The following is a 21050-nucleotide window of genomic DNA, read 5'->3' as shown; positions in this document are numbered from 1 at the left end:
TAATTATAATTCTAATTACAATCCTAATTGCAATCCTAACTGTACTTGGGTACAGCAGGTATATAAGCAAGTGGCTCATACGTCATCTCTACATTACGTGAAAAACTCTCAAGGAGAACACATCAACGATATTGAAAATTGGTTGGAAATTAAATTTAATTAAATTTTATCTACAATTATTTGAAACACTTTTCAACCGTTAAAACCACATCGAAATCACTTTTTGTTAGTCACAATTATTCCTTTTATTTACAATTTTGAAAAAAAAAATCAGTAAAAATGGAAGTGGAAAGTGGAAATTTAATGGTGGAACAAGTGCCTTCACAAAGTGGAAATGCAAGCAACCTTGTGATTAACCCAGCATATTTTGCAAAGATTCGAACAAAACAAAATCAAGTGAAATCAGTAGTTCATCAAGAAACTATTCAAAATGGTCCATCACACAAACGGGACAACGAAATAAATAAAGCTTCCAACACTAGCCATGGAATTCAACACCCCAAATCGCATAAACGGGCCCATGAATCGGATTATACGACCAGTTTCTCAAAAATGCATAAAAGTGATTCCACATCATCGACATCACAGAATTATGAAGAGATATCGACATTTGAAATTGATCATTCGACCAGGTCTCCAATTTCATTATCAACTCAACCAATCAGCAAAAAAGCATTATTGTTACAAAAACTCTTCGCACCCCATAAATCGAATTATTCCACCACTGAAGATGGAGATGTGGACTTTATCTTCAATAATTCACAACAATATGACAACGAACTGATTGAAATCAGTGACAGCGAAAATGAAGATGTCTACGAGTTTATTGAAATCAGCGATAGCGAAAATGAAGAGGAATGAAGAGGTAATGCGTAAAATCGATTGAATGTGGATCGTCTACCATACTAACAACAATGGCCAAAGCGTTACGAATATTGAAATACAAGATGCGACGATAAACAGAAAATCTTTTTAATTACTTTGTTTAATAAAATAAATAAATATTTTTCCCCTTGAATATTAATTTTATGGAAGATTGTATAAAACTCATATTTTGTAATTAAAAAAAAATAAATAAAAAATTAATAAAAGTTGAATTACAAAAAAAAAATGTGTTTCTTTTTAATGAACAAAATTTCTATTCTAAATACATAATATAATAGATGGGGTAGAGATTATGTATCTCACAATACAAATCTGTGTGTTGTAGCCTATATAATTGGGAGCGCAAAGAGTATCAATAATTTGCTTATGCATTCTAAATAAATTCTGCACTTACATGAAAAACCATTTAAAATATGAATTCAATAAAGAATCGATGATTTATAAAGAAAATGGGTCCAATCCGTTTCAATGACATAAATAAAAACACACAAAGTTTTGGTTTTCATCAAACCATTTATTTATTTTTTTAATTTTCCACAATATAAAATAGTGTGTCCCTCTACCTCTTTTTTATGATTCTTTAAAAAAATTAATTGCGAATAAAATGTGATGTGGTCAAATTTCAAAAGAAATTGGCCAAAAAGCCACAAATATGATCCACTGACACAAATGTGTTAAATTTGACAAAAATAAAATAAAACTATTGCCAAAAGAATTAATTTGCCGAACAAAAAATGTGTTAAATTTGAACCAAACAAACAAAACTTAAGTTGGACTGTTTTTCCTCATGTTTGTTTTGCGTTGTCTTGTTGATTGTTAAAATGTAGAGTATTGGACCTTAAAAATATACAAATATAGAATGTTCTAAGCTTGCTATTATCACATATATTAGACACAAAATTGTAACGTATAACAAAATACGATTGCTTCTTCTCTCTCTATTTCTCTCTCCCCCTATATCTTTCATACTCAAAAGGTATCTATTCTCATGTCTTCTATCTATCTAGGATTGATCTGATTCTATTGATCATTTAGCATCTATCTAAAGAAATGTTTGTTTGCCATGAATTCAGTTTGTTTGTTCATTCATAAAATGGAAAGACAAAACGCAAATGCCTCTGTTTAGTTTAGACAATTTGTCAGATCGGCGTCGTCATTACCGTCACTGTCAATGATCTCAAAGTCACATAACAATGAAAAATGATCGGACGGATACCGATGGCTTGGTGTACGATTTTCACCAACTTCTTTTCCATGTGGGAATTTCAAGCAGTTATTAACCTGAGAATAAAAAAAAGAGTCTGTGTCAAGCAGCCCAACGATGCCATTCCAAATAAATGTCAATATAAATTACCTTGAGCTTGTCGCGTGAATAAAAAACATAATCGATTGTGTGACAAACTTCGCCCTCTTCACGAATCTTCCATGTGGTATACGGCGGTTCATTGCTGATAAGATGATCAACACGACTTTTGACACCATTTGTAATGCCATCATCGCCATCATCATCATTTGTTTCACTGTCGACCGCATCTACGGCAACCGTATTTTCACTCTCTTTATCTTCATTTGAGTTGTTTGATATCGATGCCAACAAATCAGCATAAGCCGATGACAGTTTTAACGGAGCATAATTAATGACTGTACTGTAAACAGGTTCAATTGGTTCAGCATTAAAATCGCCAGATATCAAAATTGGCCGATTATTCGCAACACGTTGCACAAATCGCATCAAATCCTAACAAAAAAAAAAAAAAAAAAAAAAACAAAAGCAATTTATAAGTATTGGTGAAACGGTGCGGTTTTTTTCTTCGTATCTTTCATTTTAATCTTTGAATTTCAAACACATTATTGTCATCAATCAACTCACCTTTCCCTGTTCGTTACGTAGTTTGGCCAATAGAGCACCATTTCGTGCTTTTAAATGTGTTGTACATACGCAAATTTCTTTGCCCGTTTCAATGATGCGTAAATTGGCCGTGATTGTGACTTGATTGCTTTGTACACGCCACACCTCAAGAATTCGTGTATCATAATTGACCAAATCGAATTTTGTTTTCTTGTAGAATAATGCACAACCATCGGGACCATTATTTTCAGTTATATACAAACATGGTGAATCCGGTTTTGGAAAGAAAATACCCTCATAATTTTGAGTGGCCAACATTGTTTGCAAAAATTTAAAATGATCCACTTCCTGATAGAAAATTAAAAAAAATTATTTAAAAAAATATCCTCAAATAAAATTGTCATTTATTTACCTGAAGACAAATGACATCTGGATCGTTTTGTATGATTTCCTGTAAGATGAGGTACTTGCGTGACTCCCATGTTAAAGCATCAGCTGGGCAGCAAACAAAGTTATCGTTATGTTGACCCAACGCTGTTGTTGTTAATTTTTTTTTTTTTTTTCAATTAGACATTTTCAATCCATTTCGAAAAAATGGTCGTAGTCACATGATTTCGGATGAATTATGGAATCAAAAGTAGAAAAAAATATATCATAAAATTGATTCGATATGTAAATTTGTGCAAATTCAATGTGTGCTGATCAAAGTCGACGCAACGACATCGGGAACGACAAAAAAATTATTTGTAATAAAAAAAATTATATAGGTTTGACGTCTGATATGTCATTGATATTGTCTCGTACTTCTCTTTTTAAACATATGTGCTATTAAGTAGTTTGATTTGACGAATATCTGTGTATTGGGATTTCCATCCTTTTGCTTACGTTTGCCAATACACATCGTTTATTGTTTATATCCAAAAGGGTAAAAATTCGATTTGAATCATTGAGAAGAAAAAAACTCGCGGCGATTTCCAACGGGTTTTTTTTTAAATTCGTATTTTGTTTGCGGTATATGAATTTCGAGTTATCATTTGAATCAAATTTAGAAATGTGACGCAAATTACGTATACATTCGATGTCGCTCTGGATCTTGTTTATGGCCGTTTTTTTATTGGCAGCATCGTGATCTCCCCCTCCCAAAAAACACACATATTTTTCCATGAATTTTTGATCGATTTTTAAATAAACAAACAATCTATCGATACGTTTACGTATTGGCTAAAACGTTTGCAATTCATCACAAATCATCAAATCTTCTTCGATCAGTTTTGCCATTTACTTACATTGTGACAGAATGTTCCATTGTAGAATTCGCACTTGATTTGTTGACGACTTTGGTGAACTACAAACTAAATAGAAAAAAATAAATTAGAAATAAAAAATCATTCGAATCACCTCGAAATTTTACGAAAAAAGAAACCTACCTTTGGAAACTGAATTCAAGTGTAAATATCGTAAACCATCCGTTACATCATTCAGCGAAAGGTCATTGATCGGCTTGAAAAATGATCGCTGCAACAATTCCGGTCGATTATCGCCACGCATTAATTTGCAATGGTTCACCAAATCAGCGGCACTTTCCAAACCATTCGGTATATCGACGTCATCATCTTGCGAATCGATGTTATTGATTTTTGGCGCCGAATTAAATGATCCCATCCTATATAAGCGGGGAAAAAAATCCAATGATAATTTATTTTTTAGGAATGAGATTAAAATTGTTTTTCCAAAAAATAGTTTTGATGAATTTTTCATCAATTGAAAATGAAATATATACAAAAAAATCTCTTTTTTATAATCAAAAAGATCTTCGAAAAGATTTTTTTTTTTTATATTTTTAGCAATTATTAAATATTAATGGCAAAATACTCAAAAAATGTCTTTATACAGAAAACAATCAACTCAGTTTAAAATAAAAGTTAAGCGAAATAAAATAAAATTATAAAATAAAATACCGTGCCAATGCTTGCTTCTTGAGCATTGTTTTGCGATCATTTTTGCATGGATTTTTTGGTTGTTGCGGAACCGTGGGTATTTGTTCAAGCATTTTCCTTATTATTTTTATAACGTAAAATATATTTTTCTGCTTTCAACCTCTACAATTTATATTCTTTAAGTTCAAATGAACTGATTTTTCTAGACCAATAATTCGGTATTGCAAAGAACAAAAACAAAAATATATATTGAAAATCAAATCAATAAATTGTGTATGAAGAAAATTCACAAATAAAAAAACAAATTCGAAAAGCAAAAAAGAACACTGAAAATTCTTTTGATTGAAATGTTAGCTTTTTTTCGCCAAATTTAGTGATGTACATTGAATTCCTTGTTTGGATATGAGTTCAAAATTTAACGCACAAATTTTCAGTGTTAAGTACACACGCCCGCACGCTAAACACTCCGTGTACGATCGGGTAAGATAAATCAAACGCAACTGATGGAACAAACTACACTGAAACGATGAAAGTGATCACCTTAAACTATATATATCGATTTTTGTATTCATATATTTTTTTTATTCAGTTCGTTTCGTGTGTTTTTTATTTCGATTTCATTGGATCAACTTTACGTACGTGTTCGACATAATGTCTTGTCTTGTTTTATCTTTTTGTTCAGAGTCTATCTCTTTCGCTTATTACAATATCAATATAAACACAACACTAATTTATGTGTATTCGCTATTTATGCTGAATACTGTATATTTTAAATCTTTTGAAAGAAAGAAAATTCGACGACGACAACGATGAAAAAAAAAGAGAAATACAACGGTGACGACAAACGAAAATGACATCAATAAAAAAAAAAAATCATTTACAGCCGTATTAAATTTGAAAACATTAAACAAGGTAATCATATGGGCAATGCTTTCGAAAATTCTGAGTGCTGTGTTAGTTAAACAGAATGAGTGAATAAAAAGGTGGTCAGCGATTTGACTTTGCAGATTCACTGTATGTTTGTTGTCTCTGTCAAATCTTTTGTGGTCTCCAACACACAACCGATTATTGCAAAACAGACAGTAGAGAAAGAAAAAAAAGTACTCAGACAATTCCATTCTGAATCGATGTGAATTTTATCAGTCACTTTGATATAATTTATTTAAAATTATGTCGAACGCGCAAAAAAAATACTCAGCTTAATCTGCAATTTCTTGTTCTTTCATTGTCTGTACACTTTGACTCGTGAAATGCATTGTATGCCATTTCGTTGTTTGTTTTTTTTTCTTTGTTTGGCTTTTACTGCTGCTGTTGTCGCTTATTCTTGACACGCTTTAGGCGAATCCTTGCAATTATTCTTTGGCATCAAACACGCGCGCGTGCTAGAATCACATACCAAATATCAGATATGGTAGTGAGAATCTCTTGTGTTTTATTCATTTGTTTATTTTATTTTATCATATTTAAACATGGATTAAAAAAACCATAAACGAAGAAAAAGAAAAATGATACAAATAAAATCAGAGAATTTTCCAATGATGCAGACGTGTAGTGAGGCTTTCACATGCACATTACATTTCACCGGGTACGATGTCATGAATCAAAGTCACGAATGTGTGATTGTATGTGTGAATGCCATGGCATTTATTGGTTGATTTAGTGTCGAATCAAAAAGAATTATGCAATTGTCAAGATACACGACACTGCTCATTTGAATGATGCATGCAAATTAGTGTGCTCAAAGTCATAGAGAATAGCAACAGCGAAATCTAGATAAAAAAAAAAGATACAGACACCCAGAGAGACAGACAGCTCGCGATAAGCATAATCATGTAAACATATATTGAATAAATACACAAAAGACATTCAAAAATCGGTGCGATTGGAAACACAGAAAGGCGAAAGAATCAAATATGCGCGTTCATGCGCACATAATGAAGACGTTCGAACTGGATTCAGGCATAAACCGTTAAAATGCAGCTATCAATCTAAGCAATGGGTTCTGGGAAGAGAAAGAAAAAAACGGCACTAAACATTTGGATATCAAGAAATTGATTGTGAATGATAGGTCAATCAAATCGCAGACGATGGCCCGAATAAAAATGAAAAGAAGAGAAATAAAACACGCATGTAACGGCAATAGCATCACCATATTTTTTTTTGTTAGAGACGTTGGCCTTAACATAGAATCACGAACAATACAGAATTTTGATTGAATGAGCACATTTCTTCTTGGAATCAACTTGTCGTGGAATCTTTTTCTATTCACATCACTCGAAAGCAAAAATATGAAATTAAAATAGGATTTTCACCACCATTGGCACTGTGTCCAATTGTCAAACAATTGACGAAAAAAAAAAATTAACGATTTCGAGCACAAATAATATTTTAAATAAATTGAAATCATTTTTAGCCACTTTACATTTTCAATGCAGAATGCAGTGTTTTTCATTCTTTCTTTTTTCCATTTGTCTTGCAAATGACAGACGGAACGAATAATTTTATCGATCAAACAAGTCATCTTGTTTTTTTATTTGTTTCAAAGTCAAACTGTTGCGTTCGTAAAATGAAAGCTTGTGTGCGTTTAACGAGCTTTAACTTAAAATCGTATTTGAAAGAAATCCATTAAACTTCAGTTTAACTATTGATTTATGCAAAAGTCATGGATGAATTTTACTAATTTCGATCGTTTTTTTTTGTTGTTGTTTTTCGAATTTTATGTGATTTTCAATTACAAAAAAAAAAAAACAAATTTTCTATTACAAAGCGAAAATACCACAATTTGCACTAAAATACGGTTAGATGTTAAATGACTGCATAGAAACAAATAAGAATCGCGCGATTCATAAACTTATGTTTTAACACGACAAAGATTCTTTCAAAACTATTAAGACGAGCATAAACTTAGTGGACTTTTATCATGCGTTGTCGCTCGTGCTTCGAACATTTTGTTTCCATAATGAACACATTAAGCGATCACTCTGAATGTCCGAAGAAAAAAAAACGGAGAACGACAGAACAACAAATATTATTGCCCAAAAAATACGAGAACGAGCGCGCAGAAAACAAGATTTTTAATTTCATGTTGTATATTTTTTGTTCATTCATTCGTTTATTCTGAATGTTGTCTCTCATCGTTTGGCACTTGTTAATTTATTTCTGTCTCTTTTACGCTCAATTTGTTTTCTCTTCAGCGTTCCTCACATCGATCAGATTTCAAACGAATCATGACCAAAATCGAACACAAATTAATGCAGGATCAACGATTCTCTCGTTATTCTGACGCAACCGAGCACTGTTCACGTCATTATTTCACGATTTGCATGATTTTACATGCTCGTCTATTGCCTATTGTTCTTGCGCGCAAATATTTAGTTAAATTATTCATGGATCGCCGAATGAATTTTATTTATCAAGTGTACGCTTGCGACAACTAATTGATGTGACGTATACGATAGAGGATCATAACGTAAAACCCTAACATTACCGCAAATAATTATTTGTAACAAACGGTCAACTTCACCATCAACAAATAAATGCCCACAACTAAGTTTAGAAAAGCAAAGTAATTTTAAATTCTCTGGCGACCAGAGAAAATGTTGTTTGATAACAAAATCATTAAATGTTAGATTGCAGAATTATTTTAGAACATATATAAATACAAGTCGAACCAGTTTGTTGGTTTTGATGACGTCGAATGAACACGATTTGTGTGTGTTTTTTTTTTCTTCTGGTGTTGATTCGTATAAACGTGTGTTTTTTTTTTTTAAATTAATTCTCCAGTCAACGCACATTGACTGTCACATCGTTAACTGTTTCTTTTTTCCTTCTCTTCATTCATAACTTTTGATACTGCATAAAATGATATTTGTTGTTTTTCCTTCGTTCATTTTTATATGTATTGGAATGATTATAATCCCAAAGTAATTTTCATTCACCGCGAATGAAAAAAAAAAAAAAAAAAGCGTGAAGTTTAATGAGCAATCAAGATATTTTATTTTTGATTTTAATTAAACGCTTAAGTTAATGGAAATTGTTTGATGTGCACCCGGATTCATGCAATGAGAACATTTACCTTGGTATTGATAGCAAACGAATGAATTTCCGTTGCGTGACAAAAAGTCGAGTCGATTTCGTTATAATTTCCATATTTGAAATTTGAATTATTGTGTGACGTTCAGCGGGACGAGAGAATCTCTATTAGATACAAACAACAATTCGGCCAATATTTGATTTTTCGTCGTTGTTCCAGTGATTGTTTTCACTATGAGATAATAACAAACTAAGCTATCTATAATATAAAGGGGTAGTGTATGAGTCTCGCTAATTTTATGACGACATTTTCTCTTTTGTTTTCTCTCTTCTCAGTCAGTGTGCCAATTCCTGTTCGAACAAAGAGAAAATAAAATTTACAATATTTTCATCGTTTAAAATTATTCAAGCCTTTTTTTTCTCGGATCGATGAAAATGAATCCTTAAAACACAGTTGCACATTGATCTCTATCATTTTTTAAAAATTAATACGTTTAATATTCGCTGATTTAAATGTAAATTGGACATCCTGAAAACATTATAATTTATAGAGCGCGTGTTTTTTTTCATTCATCATTTGCATGTATTTCGTGCAAATACAATGCATTTACGTCGGTTATTTCATTCTAGACACAAATTTGAAATTGAAATTTTCGAATTTCAGCCGCGTTGAATAAAAAGAAAATTCAAATGAAACGAAATGTGCGCGCACGAATGATCAAATAACAATGCGCTTGAAACGTTGTATAAAATCGGACGACGTTGGATTTATTGATCACGGTAATCAATTTTGTATACAGGAATTGATATAGAGAATTGTACATTTTTTCGATCAAATAATCAACAAACGTAATGAAAAGCCTTAGAAGAATATTTCGTTAAAATATTTAATTACAGTTTCATCTGGATAGCATTGATACACAGAGGCAAAGGTCGAGCATACCAATAAATTTTGGGGACAAATTTAAAAAAAATGAAATATAGATGAATTTCTTCGATCCCACCGTGAAAGCAAGATTACCGTAGACATAGCAAATAAAAACAAAATTCAAGTCAATCCGTTTTGACATCATCGTCATACATTCAAAACATATTTCCATAGCATGATTGAATCCATTAAGTGGAATTGTACGATGTTTGTTTCGTCACAAGAATTGTTTACTGTTTTGAACTATATTTATCAAAATGGTTCCGTGAAGGAACATTCATCGTGAGCATGATTCATGAAATATCAAACTACTAAGTGTCATCGTGCAAATAAATAAATAAATAACACCTGTAAATGTTGGTGAGCAATGCCATCGTTCCAAATCTAAAGTCCACGCACGTTTGATCAAAACCATTTTTCCATGAGTGAACTGTTCATCGCAATTTTTGAAGAACAATAATAAAAAGCAATGACATGAAATTGAGTGAAAGAAACCAGACAAAACAGATAACTTCCGATAATTACTATACGCGTTGTTTAATTGTGCAAATAGACAGTACAAAGTGAACATTTTATGTTCATTGAAAACGTCTGGCAGGTTGCTTAAGTTGCTTTTTATTTAATAAAAAAAAGCTTTCTCAATTCAAAGTGGCTATTTATATTCATATTTTATGGCAAATCTACGGCCAGTTTTTTCGGTGTCGGTCAGCGCACGACAAGCCAATAAACATTGACTGTCCCAGTGGGTCGTTATAAATATGAGTATGTATCTATTATTCTGTGCACAATAAAATATTCGTAATCATTACACGTTTGTATGATGGTGTTCGTGTGCGTACACGAGTACGATATTTTTTTTTATTTTTATATCTCATTCACTATAAAAGTGTGTATTCACTTCCTGAAAAATCAGAGCACACACGCAAATCACATTGTGTGCTGTGTGTTTTTTTTTGTTTCGATTTTGTTTGGTCAAGCTGATTTTGGTTGTTTTTGTGATTAGTGATGACACTTTTTGTTCAAAGTACAACAACATCGATCGCCTTTAACAATGACCCTTTATGCCGGACTTATCTCACAATCATTTTATATATCTCCACATATGAAGAGTAGAGAGAAGTCCTTACAATGATGTGTCACACAATTAATTGAAATGCACACTTATTCATGCAAAAATGATGTTGACCTTCATGTGTGAGAACTTTGTGTATCGTGATACATTATTGTTGTTGCTGTTTGTAAATATATCACTTAATAATTTCGTGGTCGCAGCAAGCGAGTGAGAGAGAGAGAGAGAGAGAGATCATCGCAACTAGAACCGTTTATCAATTAGTGTATGAATGTATTTTTTGGTGTTCAACCGGAGAAACTAGAAATCGAAAAATGAGTGTTTCGCACGTTGATTGGCTTCAGATCAGTTGTGTCAATTTTGTTGTCAATGTGGATTCATCGATGTCTGTTGCGGTGCTTCCCATCGATTAACGAAAAGTTCTACACGTCTTGCTTTTTTTTATTCACCATTCAAATCCTACGTTAAGATAAGTTGCTTATAAACCTTGTTCGAAGATTCATCGCCCATCATCATTATTCATTTAAATCGACAGATTTTCTGGTTTTAATGCAAAGTCGGACATCTAATGATCGCTTGCAAGATATATACATCTTTTTTTTCTCTCTCGGCACATTTCATTTGATCTAACTTGAAATTTATTTCTCTTTAAATGTAGAAGGAAATAGTTTTATATATTAACTGAACGCAAACCAAGGTCAATTTGATGTAAATCTTACACGAGAAAGAGAGACAGAGAATAAATAAAATGAGTTTTATGGAAACAAATACTCGTGTGCATAATAAATTTAAGTGAGACAATTGCCACATGCATATGCATGTATGTATATATATATTGATAATATCAATTTGATATTTTATATTTACTTTTGTTTTTCGTTCTTTTCATTTATTGTTTTTACTAAACCGGAACCATTTACAATTTTCTTAAACTGGTTCACCACGTTCCACAAAACTCAATAGCCGATTTAATATAATGCGAATGCATTTACATAATAATTTAAGTCATCAATGCATTTGCACAGGCATCTGCTAGGCGAGAGTGTCATACAATATATTATACGATATTATTCTGTTTATTTGTTGAGATCAAGTGTACGAAATAGCGAAGATAGAGAATAAAGATGGAGAAAGAGAACATAAATGCGACCAATGAAAATTATCAGTCAATGTCAAGTTCAAGTATGCATACAAAATCGATGCTCGAACAAAAATTCGAAATGGATACGGAAGAAGTATAATAATTACCTCATCAAGTATATGAGCAACTCTTTTGGTGGTATATATTCGGCATTTTTTGGATCGTAAATGAAATCGGGTGAATTGAGGCTCATTTCAATTTTTCGTGCGGCCAACCGATTTTTAACCGTCGTTGATGTCATCATTGATGTGTTTGCAAGTGCTTCAGCGATAGCTAATTTCTTTCGAAAATAATCATCATTGAATTGCTTTAAATTCTCCATTGTAAGCGGCACAATCTGGGATGATTCATCATCGACGTTGTCGCTATTTCTATCACTATCATCTGCATTAAGCATGCTGGCCAAAAACTCTTGACGACTACTGTTTGCTGATTGTAAAACACTTTCCGCTTTCAACGCTGTACTATCATTGCCATCATCATCTTCACATGTTGCGGTTGTTGATGTATCAACATCGTGATCGGCATGCGTTATAATCGAGTCGTTTGATTGACACGTATTTGTTGATGTGTTACAACTTTCATCGCATAATTTTTTGCACAACATATTCATCAAGCTGTGTTTCAACGGTTCCGTATCTTTGTTTGTGCATATCAAACACGGTGCATCATTATTTTTATTACCATCAAGCAATAATCGATCGATGTTATCTTCCTCATCGGATTTTGCATCATCGCTGGCGACGGCAGTAGTGGTGATGGTATTTTTAATTTCCATTTCATGTGGATGATAATTGGTGCATTTTAAAAATGTTTTTTCGATATCGATCACATTGGCTGCGGTCGACGGTTGTTTTGTTTGCATCGATGTTTGATTTATTGCATCATCGATTTTTTCATGTTTGATAAAATTTAGCGTTGAATCGGTAACATTTCGGTGGCTATCGCCATCGCTGCGTTCATTGACTCGGCTATTAAGCGCCAGAGTTTCAAATGATTCGTTCATGGGTAGACGATTATCAGCGGACGTTTCATTCGATGATGATTCAAAATGCGCATTGAAGCCAGTGAGATTGTTTAACAACGATGATATCGGCATAATTTTACCATATGACTGGCGACGAACGTGGCCAATTTTTTTGCCAGTTGCTGCTTGATTTTCCGATTGCATTTTGATTCGATGTGATTGAACAAAAATGCGACGAATTTTGGTAAATTTTCGGTTGAATGTACTGGAAATAACGCTCTGTGCAGCACAGCGATCTTTCTTTGGTTTTGGTTAACAGATTAAAAAATAAGTACTGAACTTATACAATTATTGCCACCACATTTCCAATTGAATAGTTTTTTATCTGTATATGTTCCGTTTCACCTTTTTTTCGCTCACAATTAGCCGATTCGAATTGCTGTTTTATTCAATTATAATGTTGAAATTCGATTTTCATAAATCAAGTTCGAGGATTGATCAATTTAATTCATTTTATTCACACTCACGCTTTGGAAGTCCTTCAATTCAATTTCATTGACATTTTTCTTTCTAAAAACAAATCGATTGAGTACCTTTTTTTAATTCTTTTTTTCTCGTTTCAGTTTATCGATCAATTACGAAAGTTTTTGATTTAAAACAAACAAAATCGAATAGAGAAAAAAAAATTGGTCAATTACAACATTCTTTTTCAGCAATTTATACACAACACAAAATATGTACACGCGTTATATGCACACACACTCTCCTTCTAACTCACTTAGATGAGCGCATCGACAATATTGGATCGACATCAAATGATCGGCTCTATAAAATGTTCGAATGTTTGAATGTTTGTGGGGGGAACAAATTGTCGATGAAAAAAATAAAACGAATTTTTGTGGCAAATATCCAAATGCGAGTCGGGGCAATTTTCACGGATGGAATGGACGGTATGTGCACAAGCATGCACAATTTATTGGAAATTTAAAATCGAAAGCGGCAATTGGAAGAATTTTAAGGAGAGGAGAATGCGAACGAATGAAAAAAAAAAAACTTCACACACAAAACGGAAAAATTTATCGATTGTATCGATTCAACAAAAATAATGAGACTAATCGAGGCGAACATGTAAGATCTTTTATAAGTTCAAAAAAGGCAGGCTTTACAAAAACAATGAAAATGAATGTAACGGCCAGCAGTACAGCGCACACCACATATACCGAAGTAATAACAACAACAACGACCAAAACAACAAACTCAAATATATCTAAAAACTTCTCAAAACAATTCAAAAGAGAGAATACAACAACAACGACCAGTACGTCAACGAAATAATAAAAAAAAAACAAAATAACAATATCATAGTAATAATCGTGAAACATCTCTCCTTCCTTCTCATGAATGCTTATGGAATTGAATAATGTTCTCTGTTTCAGCGACTGCTGCGGCGAAGCAACCACGTTATTATTCTGTGCAATTTAATGCTAATTCTGTGTTCTTTTTTCAGCTGTTATTATTACTATTATTATTTTTGTTTTGTTTAATTTTTGTGTGTTGAATATAGATTTTGTATATACATGTGTATTTTCAACTCTTATTATAACATCTCATTCACTCATTGCAATTTTTGCTAGACAAAACCGAAGAGAGAGAGAGAGAGAGAGAGAGAGAGAGAAAATGAAACGGAACACTTATACAGATGGGAGTGCTTTACATATTGAATTTGAAGAAGTGGCGGTAAGAGTTTAAGATCTCGTTGATTGTGCGTTCATTAAACGCAATTAATTATTCATTGTCAATATGGCACCTGAATAATAAAGAGTTTGGTCTCAAAAAGCATACGAAAATTATCTGGTATTCTAAGAGGTATTGAACTCCTGCAATGAAATATAAGCATATATTGTTTTTCCGTGTTTCGTGAGCCAATATTATTTTTTTTTTGCATGTGCAAGAGATAACGATGCGATTGAGATTGGCTCTATACAAAATGCAAACAGAGATAGATATAGATAAAAAAAGCAAACTCGTTTGAAAATGTAAACATCATTTGACGCTGTAATAGATTTTTAGTTTAGATCTGGTACAAACCGGAACAAAGTCAAAATTCAAGCCAATATAATAAAATCTTTCCGATTTCAATCATTTGTCATGTGTTTTTTTCCTCTCCTTCTCTGTTTCGAGCGCAGTAATTCACTTCCGCTGTTTTTTTTTTTTCACATTTTGTGCTCAATTTATTTAGTTGACATGTGTGCTGAAGATGAATGTGCATATTTTTTTCACGCAGAAAAATAAAATTATTCCAAGAAAAATCGTGTTCGAATTCCGGCTTCCGACTATTCAACCCGAATAAAGCAATCATTTCAGTCTGCTGGTTTCATGATCTTAAAATATTTCCATGACTTTAAACAAGATCAAGATCAAGGATATGCCAAATGAATGTAAATCACAGTCTTTTTTGTTGGTGAATACAAAATGATCGGACGCAATTCCATTCACTTGATATACAAATATATCGTATCGAAAAAAAACAAAGACCTTGACGTTGATGAAGACTTACATATTGATAAGTGACATAGTTTTGGTAATCATCGAACAATGATGACATACATTACATTGTTAAACCACTTTGTGGTATTGGAAATTGTCAAACGAATGTGAAACAATGTTTGTACTTTACTTGTGTTCATCGCTTGACGTGGACGTAATCATGTTTATCGAGTCAAGCGATAATCGAAGTAGATATGTAGGCAATGCCGAAGTGCGAATAAATATATACAACAAAATACATCGCATTGTTTCTATACTTTGACCTGGCCACTGTGTGCATGACTATCGTATTTGTTTACATTCTTCACATTTCACTTTTATAAAATACCAACAATAACAGATTGATCGTACGTATGGTTGCATGATTGTGTGCAATGTTTTGATGGATTCATTTTCTCTGCTATCAATATGCAGATTGAACAATGGGTTTGTTAAATTTCCGAAAATGGCTTGAATTGAATATTGAAAACATGATATATATGAGTAACAATTTGACTCACCAAAATCCAGGGGGAATTGATTTTTTTTTTTGAATTTCGTTGGATCACCATGCACTCACACACGTGCGTACGGACGTTGCCGATTAGCAGGCCAACTCGTAACCAATAATGCCGCTTCTGCTTTCAACTCTCGATGGTAGTGCATCCAAATCACAAAATATTTCGTCAAACCACTGAACTATGAGCTGTATACATTTGCATTACACGTTGACTGTGCAAATGGATCGATGTCGCATGTGCTTTCACACACTTCGGCCACCCGGAGAAAATATGAATAGCCCGCCTGAATCAAGACACACACACACATACACACACACAACACGCATACACTCGCACGCGCACAAACAATTGCAGGCTGACTAAAGGAAACTCGTTTCACTTTTCAACTGGGCTCTTTTTGTGATCGACCGCCCAACCAACAAGTCATATAACTTTTTGAAATTTTTTGAACAATGTTCTCACATATATGATCATCACGACAATTTTTATAATCAACAAATATGGATTTTATGGTGAAAATAAAACTTAAATGAAACGATTAGAAATTAACAAGTTTAATTTCGATATTCGTTTGATTGGAAAATGTTCAAATAAAGTTCACTTTTCGATAGTTGACAGCCCTTGAACTTCAACAATGTATTGTAACATTTTAAACAATAACCCGGGTGAGAGCGTATGTTTATAGTAATCCAGTGAATGTAAAATTCAAAACGAAAACCACCAACAAAAACAAATCACATAAAACAATCGAAGAAAGAAAAAAAACTTAGTGTGACCGTATGTGATTTTGAATTTTTAGTTCGCTTGAGGTGAATATGGTTTTATATTGATATTTGATTTGATGACGGCACGCAATACAATGCTATGCATATGCGACAAAGCAATGGACTTTTGATCACTGAAACCGGCTTTGAACAAAGCTTAGGCAATTATTTTAAATTCACACACTCTTTTCGGAGCGCAGCGCACAAACAAAGTGCCAATCAAAAGAAAAATACGAAAACCCAACCAAGCAACCAAGTGATTATAAACCACTTGTAAACTGATAGCAAAAGTCATATCACTCACGCATCAACCAATATACATATGAATATTTTACAAAAAAAATCGTTGATCAAAAGGAGCTACATTGAAAACATTGACACGCATACATACAATCAAAAGCCCCCATTGCTAAAATCAATCTAACGTTGCGATGACGAATGTAAGGAAAATATATTTACTCAAATAAATTAGTTCTGCTGATCATCGTATTTATTTCTTCATTTCATTTTCGCTCTTTTTCTTCACACTTGTTTGATTTTCGTCTGTATGCGATACGCGACACAATTATCACATTAAATGCTGCTCCTTCGAACTGAAATCAGACTCGTTTTTATTTTTATTTACAATTCATAGCCTTTGTCATCGTGTCGATTGATCCCAAATCGCATTCAAAAAAGGGCCAATTTGGAGCAAGTACATTAGATCATTTTGTAAATTACAACACAAATTTGAGTGTATGTAAATAGTGGCAAAGAAGAAAAAAAAAAAGAATGAGAGCCCCACGTACAATTTTTTTCTCCAATTTGATTGTTACAGATACGAGTTATTACAATGTGGTGCAATATCACTATTAAGTTTTATAATCGAAAGCATTATCATTATCACTCTCTTTTCTACATGTAGAAAAAATATATCATTCGTATCATAAAACTGTATGCGGTTCAAGTGAAGTCATTTGCACTTGAATTGGCCAAACATTTGAGTACCGGTGATGATCGCTGTTATCAACGGCAAATATAGAAGTAGCAAAGCAGGCAATTTACTCTAAAAATCATCCGTTGTATCATTTTCTAGAGAAAACTGACATTTACCAGTTTTTTTCTGTTTTTAATTGTTGTCCTTACACCCGCCTTACCACCCAGTCTATTTTACACTATAATAATAATAAAAGTCATGACCAGTATGCATTATACGAAATAGAGCTGTTTACTACTAGACAACTCAGACTTTGATCTGTTTGTATTTGATTTTGTTTTTAATCCACAATAAAAACCCTAAAATAGCGATTGAAATGATCTAATCAGGTCTTCGTACCCATTAAAATCGTCAATGTTTCTAGCATGTTGCGTAAAAAGAAACACTGTGCAAATTCGGTGAATATTAAGATGGAGTTTGACAGGGGAAAGAGGCGAAGAGAAAGAGAGAGATCAGAACAATCCGGATTTCTTGTAAAATCAGTCAACTCGTCTGAAGCACTGGAGATAAAAACCACATGATTCAAACTATATCAAGAAATATCTCGTTTCTCGTTTCTCTTTCTTTGTCTTCTTCCTTTATTTCATTTTTTATCATAAATCGCACACACGGCTAATTAATCTATTATCAAAATCACAAATTATCGACGTCAGTGTCGTTGTCTACTTCAAAATCATTGTTCTTTACATTGTGGAATGATGTAGACAAAAATAAACTGAGCAGAGCAAAAAAAACACACACACTACAGATGATGAACAGTTGTAAAACACAAGCAATGATTGGTTGATAAGAGAGCATTTCAAAGTCTCATTTTCGATAATTCTTTTTGCGCTGGTAACTTGAACAATACAATGTATAACAATTTTGTTGACAAATTAATTATATCACAAGCAAAGTATTTCGCTAATTATTTCCATTGGCAAATTTTCCATTGATATTCTTTTGCCACTTCTGGAACTTCTGGTCGTACCATTTTTTTTGTTCGTGTCAAGTGAGACCACGTGAAAGGGAGCATTTAACTTAGCACGACGTCAATACATATGATTGAAAGTATGAACAAAAATCGAAAAAAAACTGCAACATTTTACGTCTATTCTTTCGAAAATGTCTCAATAATTGAGAGAAGAAAAAAAAAATATATATATATATGAATCATATATACTAAATCAGGTTCCGCAACAAAACCACCAACGAAAGCAAAATTGCATTGTACTTGATAAACAACAATTGTGATTCCCGGCTATTGCCTTTCGGCCGCTTTACTTACCGCGTTCGATTTCGATCGAACTTTAAATCACCCAGATTTGAAATAGTCCACAACACAATTTCACAGGTTGCTTGAATGTTTGGCTATTTTGTTATTTTTAAACACATCGCGTTGCACGTTTTCTAATTCTTGGCGAATTTTGACTTTTGCTACATTTAATTGACATAATCAGCTGTCAGTTTTTTTTTTGCAATATTCACCTTATGCGAATTGCATGACGTCTGTTGCTATCCACCAATCCATTGTTTACATTTCGCATTCGCATACCTTATTCCCCTGCAACGTTTTTGCACAGGCACGCGCTACTCTATTTACAGAAGAAGAGAGACGAACGAACAACGAACGAATTCGGATACACGATTTAAATTATATTTATCGTGTATGTTTGCTTTATGAAAATACAGAGATTTTATTCGAAGAGTGAAGAGCAGTTCACTTCTTTTTGCTTTGAGCAAAATTAATGAATTTTTAAAACGGTTTTCAGGATTTAGACAACAAGTTTGAGAGCCTTAACAAGAAATAAGCTGATATCATCGAAAAATAAAACTTCTTTTAATTCAGTTTGAATTGAGATAAAAAAAAAACTGCATACTGTCCATTGTGATGAATTCAAACTAAAAATGGAAAATTGACATAATTGTCGTGTCTCAAACATTTATGATAAATTGCTTGATAAAAGTAAACTCTTCATAAAAATGGACCTTAAGCCAAAAATGCTCGACAAAGATTACAAATGAACGAAGGAATGGGTAAACAATGTAAACGAACGTATCATATTTCAGTCATGGAAAATGTTTATTTATTCCAGTTTTATTGAAAAGTATTTGTTTTTCATTAAATGTCATCTATTCACATAGAAAGTCATGTATCAATTAAATTTAAAAGCATTCAAAATGCAAAAATTTACCGTTTGAAAACCTTTAATATTCTTTCCACTCGCGGCATTCTTCAAGATCTTGACCTTGAGTTCATTTGCAAAGTTTGCTTAGCTTACCAATTCGTGTAAAGGTACTCGCATGTTTCCGACTTTTATGTGAACATTTTCCAAAGGTTCGTTAGATATAATTTTATGTTTTCAACAATCAGAATTTTCAAAATATAAAAACAAAAAAAAGACCTATTATGCAATTATTTGCTTGCATTTTGCTCTTTTCTTCATTCTTCAAATCGAATCGAACCAACCAGAAGTAAAAGTCTAGCGATAAAAAATTCAGAAAGTGGAATTTAATCAAAGAAAGTGCGTGTTTCATAACGAGCAAAAATTTTTCGCTATCTTCAATGTATTTACTCGAAAAAATATTCAAGGTCAATTAACTTTTGTATATTACACGTGAAAGCAAAAAAAAGTCTCCTATCAATTGCGAATTGTCTTTTTTTTAAAATAAATAGCCAAAATGAATTCATACAGCTTTTGTGAAGGTTCAACTTGAAAATTCTAGAATGGACTTCAAAATAATTTAATTTAAAAACAGATAATTTGTCTCAAATCAGAAGACACCATTCAAAGCTTTCATCAGATGATCCAATACAAACTTTAACTCATCAAAACAAAACTCAGCCTGTGTAATACATGCTGTAATAATTGCCGGCGCGTCGTAATTACATTTATTTCCAGTATTTCAATTAGTATCATAAAAATAGTTGTTGAGAAAAAAATGCATTTGCATAAACAACATTTCATTACCGGTTACCATTTTTGCTGGACTCTTTTGTAATATTTTGCCATGTTTAAGAAAGAACTGATTCTATTTGCGAATATTAATTCACATGAAATGAACCAACTTTCCACATTTGCCTTTAGATCTATATTTTGATTAAATCTAATTAAAAAAAAACTGAATTCGGTCTTTCATCGATATATAATTGAAGATCTCGATGTGTTCAAGTGTCGGATAAAACTAAAAGTCAATATCATTGTTATTGAGAAATACGGTTTCATGGAAACCGTTAGCAAATTATTGTCCATTAAATATATTCCATATCCAAAGTAATAAATCCAATGTACGCATTGTTCAACGAATAAAAAAGAAAGTAAAAAAAGTTTAGAAAATATATCGTCGAAAAATAAACATTCAATTAATAATAACTAATTCATCGGATAATTTTTGAATGAAAACGATTTAAAAATTCAAAAGAAAATCAAATCACCGATATCAAAAAATAATAAATTCTATTCAAAACATTATCG

At 32.5% G+C, this 21050-nt stretch overlaps 1 protein-coding gene across 4 annotated transcripts; it reads right to left on the bottom strand.

The window, feature by feature from the left end:
- Positions 1-1694: 1694 nt before the first annotated feature.
- Positions 1695-19013, bottom strand: LOC116351978 (nocturnin). 4 transcript variants are annotated; one of them, XM_031784144.1, is made up of 8 exons: positions 15856-16816; positions 8747-9054; positions 4162-4397; positions 4021-4086; positions 3147-3268; positions 2756-3082; positions 2240-2623; positions 1695-2166 (listed from the first exon to the last, which is right to left on the bottom strand). In XM_031784144.1, the coding sequence occupies exons 2-8, from the start codon at positions 8818-8820 to the stop codon at positions 2008-2010; spliced, it is 1368 nt and encodes a 455-aa protein (XP_031640004.1). In that variant the 5' UTR covers positions 8821-9054; positions 15856-16816; the 3' UTR covers positions 1695-2007. The 4 variants fall into 4 exon arrangements, with proteins under 4 accessions (XP_031640004.1, XP_031640005.1, XP_031639997.1 ...); XM_031784145.1 differs by lacking the exons at positions 8747-9054; positions 15856-16816 and adding an exon at positions 18863-19013; XM_031784137.1 differs by lacking the exons at positions 8747-9054; positions 15856-16816 and adding an exon at positions 11949-13919.
- Between the last annotated feature and the right edge of the window lie 2037 nt (positions 19014-21050).

This window comes from Contarinia nasturtii, unplaced genomic scaffold (genome assembly GCF_009176525.2).
Source record: "Contarinia nasturtii isolate CC-2019 unplaced genomic scaffold, AAFC_CNas_1.1 Cnas_scaffold_187, whole genome shotgun sequence".
NCBI lineage: Eukaryota > Metazoa > Arthropoda > Insecta > Diptera > Cecidomyiidae > Contarinia > Contarinia nasturtii.
The sequence above is the reverse complement of the archived record's forward strand: the minus strand, read 5'-3'. Positions and strand labels throughout refer to the sequence as shown.

Coding starts and splice junctions, on each gene's coding strand:
- LOC116351978 (XM_031784137.1), bottom strand. CDS start 13,012: ATGCAATCGGAAAATCAAGCAGCAACTGGCAAAAAAATTGGCCACGTT. Junction 4,087..4,161: donor CTTGAATTCAGTTTCCAAAG/GTAGGTTTCTTT, acceptor TTTTCTATTTAG/TTTGTAGTTCACCAAAGTCG. Junction 3,083..3,146: donor CAGATGTCATTTGTCTTCAG/GTAAATAAATGA, acceptor ATTTTCTATCAG/GAAGTGGATCATTTTAAATT.